Below are 12,069 nucleotides of genomic sequence, written 5' to 3' on the forward strand. Positions count from 1 at the left end.
GACAAGGAAAATATTTTATGCATAAAATAATCTCAAACATAAAATATTAAATGAAAGTCTTAAATGTACTTCATAAATATTATGTCAGATTGTTTTATGAACAATACAAAGATATAAATCATGATTTGATAACACATTAAACATAATTTTTATCATTTGTATATATATGTATTTTATCAAAATAATTATGAATATTGATTCATCTTTAAGACATAAATATATTTAAAAAGATATTTAAGTCTTTAATATATAAGACAATATTTCTCTCTTTTTTTTTCTTTTCATCTTAAAACAAAAGCTAAACATTTGAGTCTCACATGTGTTTTTAATTATTCCTCCATCCTCCATATCTTTACTTTGTTTTGGTTGAGAGGAAAGAGAATAAAGAAGGAAAAAAAATTGAAATTTAAGTTGAAGAGAAAATAAAAATTTTAATTTTAGAAATCAATTTTTTTCTCTAACTAAACAAAAAAATAATTATTTTTTTGTTTTTTCTCTTTATTTTTTCTCTCCCAGTTTCATCCCTTCCAAACCTAACATTTAAAAGAAATCAAGAAGAGAAAATAACACCATTTTTGTATCTTTTACTCTACCCTTGCCTTCCTTCTTCCCACTTTATGAAGTAGCAAATGGAGCATTCTGATTTCTTTTTTCCAACTTATGAGAATTAGATCAAATAGTATATGTATCCCTAATATATAATTTAACTCTGAATATAAAAAAAAATCAGCTCAATAAAAAAAATGCAAAACTTAAATATAAAACAAATTTAAAAATCATATAAATAATTATTTTTAGTTAATTAATAATATAAAGTTGCACTAATAATATATATAAAAAAAGTTGTTTGAATAATCTTTCTGTAACACTTATAAAAAAATAAAAGAAAAATTATAATTTTTTTTCATAAATTTAAATAATTTTTTGATAATTTAAAATAGGAATTTTTTTTCAAATTAATACTACATTTATGTGTAAGTTAATTTTAACTCATAAAAGAATTATTTAATTTTTTTCTTATTTTTCTCCTATAATTAATTATGAAACAGTTTATCAAAACAAAACTTTAATACTTTAATACTATCTATTTACTATTTTTGTAAATGAATATTTAAGAAATAGTGATATTTTTTTTCTGAGAAACACAGTGATAAGTGATTGTAAGATTAAGCTAAAAAAACAAGTTTAAGGAAAATAATTACGACTGCGCCACCGATTAAAAAAAGAAAAGAAGGCTGTCCTCGTTGATTTCTCTCTCTCCGACAACCCAATTCCAGTGAGAGGTGTCATTCAACAGTCACATCTGGTTGTAGTTCTAGTGAGAGAAAGTGAAATAGAAAGAGGAGAGAGAAAAAGAAATACAGAGAGAGAAGAAGAAATACCAAAACAGAAAAACCGCGCTAAAAACCAATGGCGAGTTTTAGGGTTTTGTGAACTCACTGTGATGATGGAAATGCCTGCCAGAAGATCCAACTATTCGCTCCTCAGCCAAATTCCCGACGACCAGTTCTCCTCCGCCGCCGCTCCCTCATCCTCCGGCGACGGCAAGGCCGGCCGTGCCGGAAAGTCCGACCGTGCCGCCTTCGAATGGGACCTCGTCGCTGATCACCGGGCCGCCAACCGGATCGGAAACGTCTACTCCTCGATAGGCCTGCAGCGCCAGTCCAGCGGGAGCAGCTACGGCGAGAGCTCGCTCTCCGGCGGCGGCGACTTCTACGCTCCGACGATCTCCACGGCGGCGGCCAGCGACGTCGACGCCTTCGGCTACCTCCACGACGAGCGAAGCAAGTTCTCGGAGGCGGCGCCGGCGAGGATCGCCGGCTCCTCCTCCGGGAAGAGCTGGGCGCAGCAGACGGAGGAGAGCTACCAGCTGCAGCTCGCGCTCGCTCTGCGGCTCTCGTCCGACGCCACGTGCGCCGATGATCCCAATTTCCTCGATCCGGTGCCGGACGACGGCGCGCTGCGGCTCTTGTGGTCGGCCGAGGCAGTTTCGCATAGGTTTTGGGTACGTTGATCGCTGTGCCTCTTTGTTTACGCGGCTTGGATTGGATTGAATTGTATTGTGATTACGAATTCCGGTGATGGATTTCACTGTTTGGTGTTTTTGAATCGTGTGCTGAATAATTTGGAAGCTTGTGAGTGGACATAGGTGTAGTTTGACTCTGGTAAGCTTGATCAAGTGCAATGTAATGTAGCATGAGGTGAAGCTGCAGTGGTTCTATGATTGTAAACTGTTGAATTTATATATTATATAGGTTTAGTCTTCGCCAAAGGGAGGAATGGAGGATCAATCAAATTGTGGTTGATGATCGCAAATTTTTAGACGTTCATTCACAATGATTGGTTGGTCCTTTTCTGTGAGTGATTGGAGGAGTTGTAGTTTGAATTGAATGGAAGGGAATTGCATTAGTACAAAACTGTTAGGAGTTAGATGGAAGGGAAAGGAAAATTAGTTACTGACAGTTATTGTAAATTAGTCAGTTATAGCAATTAGTTAGATTAGATATAAATAGGGGTAATTAAGAGCAAGGACTCAAAGGAGGATTCTATCTTGTTTTGTATCATCTGTAGGTTGAGCTTATGCTCTTTGTGAAAAAATAAATCCTTCCTGAAGGGGAAACCCTTGAAGGAGGGATCTACTATTTTCCGTTCTTCTCCTTCCATTTAATTTCTAACAAAAATTCTTAGTAAGAAGTTGTGCTTTGTTTGTCTGAAAGGACAGAGTTGGATTTTGAATTACACTGTTGAAATCTAATGGGTATCATGTTCCTTTTTGCTTTTCTCTTCTTCCCCCCTCCCCCGTGACGTCTGTGTCTTGGGAAAACTGTTTGCTGTGAATTCTGGGCAGTATGGGTAGGGTATCCTCTTACTGTGTGCTTACCATATTTCTCATGCTTATCTCAAGTTATTTTTCTCATTGTTGTGCTGCATAAAAATTCAATATTGGATAATGTAATACTTTAAGGAGCTTCAAAATGTTAATTTATAAATGAAGTTGAAACCTGATTCTTGAGTTGTTGCATGAATTATGTTTAAGAGGAAAAAATATCCCTTCACTCTTTATTCTACTCCATTTTTCTTTTTTGAAAATCATCTCTTGTTTTCCCTGGAAAGTTGAGGGAGGAAACTGGAAGTTGTACCGTTTTGGTAAGATATGCAATTGTTAATTTTGTGTCTTGTTAATAACGTGCACCAGGTGAATGGTTGCCTATCATACTCTGACAAAATTCCAGATGGCTTTTACCTAATTCACGGGATGGATTCCTTTGTCTGGACCATGTGCACTGATCTGCATGAAAATGGACGAATTCCATCAGTTGATATGCTGAAGTCTGTGAATCCCTGTGTCGTTCCTTCACTCGAAGTAGTTATGGTGGATCGATGCAGTGACCCCAGCTTAAGAGATCTGCAAAATAGTGTTCATAACATTTCTTTCACTAGCATAACAACAACAGATGTTGTAGATAAACTTTCCAAGCTGGTTTGCAACCGTATGGGGTGAGCCTCCTTGGCATTCATGGCCTGACCTATTTAACTTTTTGTCTGGTCATATCAGTCTTAACTGTGTTTTATTGCTATACACAAGGGGTTCAGCTTCTGTTGGGGAAGATCACTTTTTTTCCATCTGGAGGAATTGCAGTAATGATCTGAAAGATTGCTTAGGATCTGTTGTTATTCCCATAGGTAGTCTATCTGTTGGCCTCTGCCGGCATCGTGCTATATTATTCAAAGTAAGGCTCTACTTTCCTTTGGCTTTTTAAGGCTATGATTATGCATGTTAACTTGTTTTTGTTTGCTAGTTTAGTACATGCAATTGTATTTAAGTTGTTTTTTAAATGACTTGCTTTATATTCAATATTTTCAGGTACTAGCTGACGCCATTGATTTACCATGTCGAATTGCTAAGGGCTGTAAATATTGCAAAAGGGATGATGCTTCATCTTGTCTTGTTCGATTTGGGATTGAGAGGTATGTGCTTTATTGCCAAACACAAATACTTTTCTGTTAATAAGTAGGCTGCAATGGAAAAATTAGTTTCCAATAGTTGATGGCCATGGAAAAGGACTTTATATAATTGGTTAACTTGTGAGCATTCTGTTTATTGTCATTTTAAATATATGTTTCTTTATAGTAATATTCCTGACACCTCTCATCTTTCATAATCTAAATACAGGGAGTATCTTGTTGATTTAATTGGAAAGCCAGGAAACTTATCCGAGCCTGATTCCTTGCTCAATGGTCCATCTTCCATCTCATTTTCTTCACCCTTGCGCTTTCCACGACTTAAACCAGCTGAAACTACCATTGATTTCAGGTCACTGGCCAAACAGTATTTCTCGGACTGTGTGTCTCTTGAGCTTGTCTTTGACAACAATTCTGCAGGTGATATTCATATTTCCTGTTAATTTATGATACTCTACATCTGGGAGTGTGAAAGATCTACTAATGGCCTACTGTTGCATTTATTAAGAATTTAGGATCCAGGTGTCCCCGATCTTTCTCTTTTTAATTTCCATATTTTCAATGAATGATGAAATCATTTTCTTTAAGATAGTTACTCTCTGATTGGGTTGAGGGCCCAGACCACGACCAGGACTAGGGCCAGGGCCAGTTATTGGACTTGGATCTAAAAGAGGCCCAAGATTTGGAAGGTTTATGTTAGGAAAAAGAAGTGGGTCCCTACACTTGGTTATCTGAGTAGGAAGAGTTAGTTGCATGCTGGCTGAGAGGTGTAGATCCCAGATAGGGGGAAGGTTACAGGGAGGGGAGTGTAGGGAGTGATGAGTTATTTTTTGCAATTGCTTTTGGGGTGAATTGTAGGCAGAGAAGATTCCTTTTCTGAGAAGCAGCATTCTCCACTGGAGTATATTTTTTTGCCTGTTATAGCTCATTAAGCTGGTTCAGATAATAAAACTATCAGTTTCTGGTGTTTAATCTGTGGTTCCTACTTCCCAACACACTTTATAATTAATTTGCTTGTCTACCAAACTTATATGTTAATGTGTTATAGCTTTCTTATTTGAATTGAACTCTATCCATTTGTTGTTTTAATCAGTTTATAAGCACCAAGAGATTAGATGGCAGGCGTCTGTATTTTTGTCTCTTTCGTATGCTCACTGCAATTAGCTGATGAATACTTTTTCTAAACTTGGAAATTGCAAGAATATGGTTGCCTACTAAAAAAAAGTTCATGATTCTTCACTTTGATGTTTGTGCTATATGGTGTTCCATGTAAGTTGGGTTCTGTATTGTAGAATTGGAAGCACAGTTCAAGTTACTTGGTCAAGTTTATCAATTTCTTGATTTATTGTGATGAACAGGGGTTAACATCATTTATTCTGTCTACAGAATGAAATTTGAGTGACTATATATTTAATTTAATTTTAACATGTGGCAAATTTGCAAGTAAATCAACATCTGGAATAGTTCCAAAAAGCACGTACTTTGAATAAATGTTCATGTTGCTTGTTTGACTTCGACATTAGTTGTAGTTTTGCCTGTCTTCCTGTAATCTTGTTTGCAGTTATGGATGATAGTTATTTAAACTTTAACTAGGTGCCAATTTAGGAGGCGCTAAATTTTCTATCACATGAGCTGTTGCTAATGTGGATTCTGGATTCTCCATTTCAGAACAGTTTGATGGGAAGTGCAAAGACAGGAATAACCCTAGGCCAATTTTGACTGACAGCAATAGAAGTTCTCACCTTCCTCTGCATCCTCAAGATTCTCATCCAAGCTCACGGGAACAAGGTTCCGAAACATATCAATCATGTAACCCTCCTCAGAACATTGTAGACTCGACTGTGGGAAAGTATCCACCACCAATAAAGCATAAGCGTCCTGCTGGTATACCAACCCCATTAGCACTTACAAATACTAATGATGACATGATTGAGGGCAAGAGGTTTGCTGAAGGAAGTCAACTGATTCCTAGCAAACATGCTCGAGAGCTTAACCTTGACATGGAGGATTTGGACATACCATGGTGCGATCTTGTTTTAAGAGAGAAAATAGGGTCAGGTATATCTTCTCCTTTATAACTTGCAATTTTGTTTTAAAGTTTTGGGGAAAAAAAGAGACATACTATTCTAGAGGGAAAAGACAAAATGAAAAAGGAAATTAGATATTGTCCTTAGTAATGATAGTACAAAAGAAGAAAACAAAAAAAGTAAGCCTGCTCATTAGTGCAACAAAGCTCCCCAATCCATGTGCATATTTGACCAGGGGCTTTCATTGAAGAAGTCATGATTCATAAAAGCATTCAAAATATCATCCAATCACTTATACCACACCACCATAAAAATTTTCCTTGCTTCTGCCAAACCTTCTTAAGTTAATAATCAAGATCTGATCCTAACTTAAATGAGCACAGTAATTAATTTTTAGTAACATAACTTGCTTCTTCTAGTGGCATGGTCTGTGTAATTAGTATCAGTAGTCATTAAATTGAAAGTGGCCTGTTGTATTTCAGGTTCTTTTGGAACTGTACATCGTGCTGAGTGGAATGGCTCGGTAAGCCAATCTCTCTCTCTTAAATTGATGCTGTATAAATCGGTCAGCTTATGGTTGTTTGAATTGTTTCTGTTAAATTTTTAGACAATGAATAAAAAAGTGAATAGAGAAAGTAATAAGATGCTGAATAATTGATATATTGTGATATGAAATACTGGCACTTTACTCCTATTTATGCTAATAATCTATTCCAAAGACAAGTATAGTAAAACTAATGCAGGCAGACAAGTCCAGACTCCTGCCCAATGTTACTCCTAACATATTATTATTAATAATAATCCTAATAGGTCCAGCTCAATGCTCATCTAGTACAAGCCCAGCCATTGTTACACTGGCTTTTGCAGTACAAGACCAACCTTCAGTAACAGTGCATTTTATGTTTTCTAATTGAGTTGCGCCTCAAAAGACCGGGAGTTTATTTGAAAATTTTTCAAACGCCAAGAGAATAAGATGTTTTGCTCATGGAACTATTTCCATCAAACATTTATTTTTTCTGCAAATTAACGGAGCCTTAAATAATGTTGCCAAAGTGGCATATTTTTTAGACTTACGTTCTTTTGTTTTCAAGAATTTTAAGCTTAATTTATGTCACCATTTGGAATGCGTATATGTTGGGGCTTTGGGGGTTATATGTCCTCCTAGAGGATTGCACTTTCCAGGATTGCTTCATTAAAGTTTGTAACAGAAAGTGTTTCAATTTTCATACACACACACACACTCACAGAATTATAAATATATAATTTTCTTATGCTTCCCTCTTCCTCTCAACCCTGTTTTATTTTTTGCTGTTCTTACATCCTTCAAAACACATCATATTGCAGGACGTTGCTGTGAAAATTTTGATGGAACAGGATTTTCTTGCTGAGCGCTTCAAGGAATTCCTAAGGGAGGTATGCTTGAAAGTCCTAACCCTGCTTTATTTGCTTTTTAGATATTTGCTTACTGTTTATTTGATCTGTGTTTATTAGGTTGCAATAATGAAACGTTTACGGCATCCAAACATTGTTTTGTTTATGGGGGCAGTCACTCAGCCTCCTAACTTATCAATTGTCACAGAATATTTATCAAGGTTGTACTCCTCTACATGTTCCTCATCTTTTTCCCTCAAAGAGGGAAGTTTTTCAAGGCTATGGATAATAGGATATTTTGACCTTGAGATTCTAAGAGTTCTTGACCTAAGTGCAGGGGTAGCTTATATAGGCTGTTGCATAGGTCTGGTGCCAAAGAAGTATTGGATGAGCGGCGTAGGCTTGGTATGGCTTATGACGTGGTATGTATTTAAAAAATGAGTTTAATGTCTATGTATTGACAGTGTAAAACAATTTTACACCGTCATCCAATCACATATCATCGTTTAAATTGCTTTAAGATAATTATTTTAAAAGTCAACGAACTTATTATACATGGTGAGTTGTGACTGGATGACTATGAAACTTTTTACATTGTTAGTGTATAACCCTTTTTCTCTTAAAAATAAACTCTACTGTTTCTGCTTTTTAGTATTTTTGAATTTGTATTGTCATAAAAATAATCTTTGTATTCTTTGATTAACCATGTGTTATTTTATCATTTGCAGGCAAAGGGGATGAATTATCTTCATAAACGTAATCCCCCCATTGTTCATAGAGATCTGAAATCTCCAAACCTTCTTGTTGACAAGAAATATACAGTGAAGGTAGGAATGGAGTTTTCTTTAGTATAAAAATTACAAATAGTCTTTAAGGGTTTCATATAAATTATTTGTCACCCATGGCAGTAGGATTCCACTTTTCTTGCTGATAGCCTCACACTGATACTAGCCAATAATTAGCCACAATGTTCACGTCTTTTTTGTTCGAGCATAGCTTGAATGTAGTAAGATGTATTTGCTCAAGTGATCAGGACCTATTTCACATCTGGGGAGGGAGCAACCCTCTTCCCCCACCTGTCTCTTGGAATTTGTATTTCATCCCAAAAAGAAAATGACACTTCTGGTTTCCAAATAGCAGATGACAGCCCTTTTTGGATTGTCTAGAGAGATGGAGCTATATCATGAATAAACTATTGATTTGATTGGCTTTTCTTTAAATAGTAATTGATACTTTTTTCCTGGTACATTCTAGTAATACTTTGATCTGGATCTTTTATGAACTTGAGGAAGGTTGTGTTTATTTCAAACCTTTCTTTTTATTGATAGATGTTTTTGCTTGATTTCATCTTAAAACCAATTGGCATTAAGTGAAGTTGTCCAGCAAATATACAAGTTGCACCTTGAGAATTGAGACAGGCGACGTGGGACTTTCTAAGGTCCCCCTCCACAAATGCTCGTTAGAACAGGCGAGCCTACCCGAAGAGGCAAATGACCAAGATGTAGGCTTTGATAACATTTTAGATTCCATCTTAAAACCAATTGGCATTAAGTGAAGTTGTCCAGCAAATATATAAGTTGCACCTTGAGAATTGGAGCCGGCGATGTGGGACTTCCTGACAGTTTCAGCCTTCTGCTAAATTATTTGTGCTTGTTTTGATTCAAATTTGGAATGTTGTTGAAATTTGAAAAGCCATTTAATACGAAAACTACATGTGCAGTGTATTGGTAATTTTTTTTGTGGAAGTTTTTTCGTTGGGGAGGGTGGGTGGGGTGGGGTTGATCTGTTCTGTTGGACATTAATGGATGTTTTCCTCCCCTCTAAATAATAATGCCTTCTTTTTGTAGGTTTGTGATTTTGGGCTTTCACGTCTGAAGGCCAATACATTTCTCTCATCCAAATCAGCTGCTGGGACTGTAAGTTCACATTGACTGCAGATGTTTCTGTTTTGTACTACTTATGTTTCAGAAGTTTTATAACTACGTTTTTATTAATTTTTCTCCTTTTCCTCCCTTAGCCTGAGTGGATGGCTCCAGAGGTTCTTCGTGATGAGCCATCGAATGAGAAGTCTGATGTTTACAGCTTTGGTGTAATCTTATGGGAGCTTGCAACATTGCAACAGCCATGGATTAATTTAAATCCAGCACAGGTTTGTTGTATAGCTGTGATACATGATATTGCAGTATGTTTATGCTTAATAGTTGTATTATTATTATTATTATATTTTTTCAGCATTTATGAAACTTGTGATGTGAAATGAATGACCATAAGAATAAATGAAATTGAAATAGCATGTGGCTGGGAATAGAAATCTGAGAATGATTGCAAGAAATGTATATTGTTTGAAGCATGTCTTGGACAAGCCAATATTGATGGGTGTATGGTTGAAATTTTAAGGTTGTGCCCAAAGTATTTTTTGACTTTTGAGTGTTATCCTGTTTCATGGTGGTCAATGACATCTTTGTTATATCATGCTTGCTTTGGTTGCATTTGCATGCACATAGGTAGACCTTTGGCCCAAGTTTATTCTAAATGAAAGAGGAGTGGGCCTAATGGGCCGCAGGTGCTTGAAAGAAGGAATGAGGGGCAGAATCTGTTCTAGAGAAAGTTGTCAATATGTTGCTTTTTCTGTTTTTCAGTGTAATCACTAATTAGTAGGGTTAAGCTCTGTTGTAAGGAGCTAGATTCCACATTTTCTCTTCACATACTATAGTTTTCTACTACATATTTATTTATTTTGCTTCAATGTTCACAAACGCATATTGGCATGTAGGTTGTGGCAGCTGTTGGCTTTAAGGGGAAAAGGCTAGAGATCCCACATGATGTGAATCCTCAAGTAGCTGCACTAATTGATGCTTGCTGGGCGAAGTGAGTTCAGATGCATCTACCTTTATGTATTCCACTTCAATCTTCTGTCATTAAATTTTATTGATATTAATTTACTGCAGTGAGCCTTGGAAACGTCCTTCTTTTGCCAGTATTATGGATTCTTTGAGGCCATTGCTCAAACCCCCTACACCTCAACCTGGTTGTCCAAGCATGCCATTACTGACCTGAATGGTTTGAACGCCAAGGTTCTTTTCATGCACATATGACAGGATTTTATTGGTCTTTGATGTCTAACAAGATTACACTGCTTTAGTTGTCCCTAGGTAAGTGCCAAATTCCATGACGGTCTTCTCAATTTTTGGTTGTGCTGTGGGTAAGGGGGAATGGTCATCGATTTTCTAGTGGAGATATGACCTCATTATAGTTGGAGGTTGGAGCGTACACAATTTTTTGTTATAATTATTTATAAATCATGCTGAAATGCATTTACAACTCAATAAATAGTTTTATATGCTTTTTTTGTCCCTATTGTTCATGTGTCTAACCTCGCGGTCAAACTAATGCTTGTTCATGTCTTTTTGGTTGCAGAGTCAATTGTATATTTCTTTAATTCAGGTTTAAGAAATACTGATTTCCAACGCAGAGCATGGATACTCCCTCTTTATTGTTCCAAACAAAATTATTTGATTAGGTGATCTTGTAATTTTACCGAGAAATGTTTCACTTTTTCTTCTTTCATAATTTTGTATGTAAAAAAACATTCCCATTGTAATTACATTCAGTTAATGATAAGCAGCTTTGCCAGCGCTACCGGTGTACATTTACATTTTTCTGCATGCTTGGATCCGTTGACTCCATTGAATTACACTCTGTACTTGCATTGAATCAATTCCATGGTGGGAATACTTTTAATTCAGATGGTCCCTCCATCATCCCATCTGACATGTACGCTATTTCAGTATTTTGGTATTTTGTCTTTCTGATCCTCATACTGTAATGAGCACCAATTGTCTTGTACAACACACGATTCATTGTACTCACACCACTTTTTCCATGGTTTCTTATAATTCATGGTCGTCATTTAGAAGTTTGGAAAAGAAAAACAATCCATAAACAGAATGATAAAAGAACAAATCTAAAATGCAAAATTTGTTTTACACTTAATTGAAGCATAAAAGAAATACATGTCTATGTACAGGACATAAGAGATGATCGAAAACTCAAACAATAAAACAAAAATAACTTAAACAGACACTAAGAGGAAGAATAGATCCATTGAACAGGTAGAAGCTCAAGGGGATCAGGAAAATAATGGTAGGTGGATAGAGCCTCATAAGTGCTCGTTTTCGAGCCAGACTCTGATAACTCTCATTCCTTAAGGAACGTATTCGAATTTCGAAGGCGGGCACGGAAATACTACTATAGTACTATTAACATAGTAACTATAGGGTACATTCGGCCTAGAAATACTATTTTAGTGTTATATCTTTATTAAAAATGCCATTTTTATTAAAAATATTATATACATAGAACATAAATTAGAGGAAAAAGTAAATTCACGTAAACCTTATATATTAAACGAAGTATGAATATTGTCGCAGCAAATTTGCATTTTATTATCAAAATTAAGCTTATATCAAAGAGAAAGGCTCACGTTTTTTTTTTCCTTCAGAAGAAAGAATCGGAACTCTCCATTTCAACGAGATCAAATAGGGATAGTTTATAAATTTTGCTCTACCAAAGCAAAGAGGAATCTGCGTCAGTTTGGCAATAGCTTAAGTATTTATTAATTTTATTAATAACTAATTTTCCTCTAAAAACTAAATCGATTATTTAATTAGAGTTATTTTTTTTCTTTTCTTATCTATATTTTTTTCAT

General features: G+C 35.9%; 1 protein-coding gene across 2 annotated transcripts; it reads left to right on the plus strand.

Annotated features, from left to right (window-relative positions):
• The first annotated feature begins 1,220 nt into the window (after positions 1-1,220).
• Positions 1,221-10,999, plus strand: LOC114371891 (serine/threonine-protein kinase CTR1-like). Of its 2 annotated transcripts, none has more exons than XM_028329201.1 (16): positions 1,221-2,005; positions 3,197-3,498; positions 3,587-3,731; positions 3,866-3,969; positions 4,175-4,383; positions 5,632-6,021; positions 6,473-6,513; positions 7,335-7,403; positions 7,482-7,582; positions 7,699-7,783; positions 8,090-8,188; positions 9,209-9,277; positions 9,379-9,510; positions 10,135-10,229; positions 10,310-10,620; positions 10,779-10,999. In XM_028329201.1, exons 1-15 carry the CDS (start codon positions 1,445-1,447, stop codon positions 10,416-10,418), a joined length of 2,511 nt encoding a protein of 836 aa, XP_028185002.1. In that variant the 5' UTR covers positions 1,221-1,444; the 3' UTR covers positions 10,419-10,620; positions 10,779-10,999. The 2 variants fall into 2 exon arrangements, with proteins under 2 accessions (XP_028185002.1, XP_028185001.1); XM_028329200.1 differs by having other exon boundaries at positions 10,310-10,513.
• The last annotated feature ends 1,070 nt before the right edge of the window (positions 11,000-12,069 follow it).

Source organism: Glycine soja, chromosome 10, assembly GCF_004193775.1.
Source record: "Glycine soja cultivar W05 chromosome 10, ASM419377v2, whole genome shotgun sequence".
NCBI lineage: Eukaryota > Viridiplantae > Streptophyta > Magnoliopsida > Fabales > Fabaceae > Glycine > Glycine soja.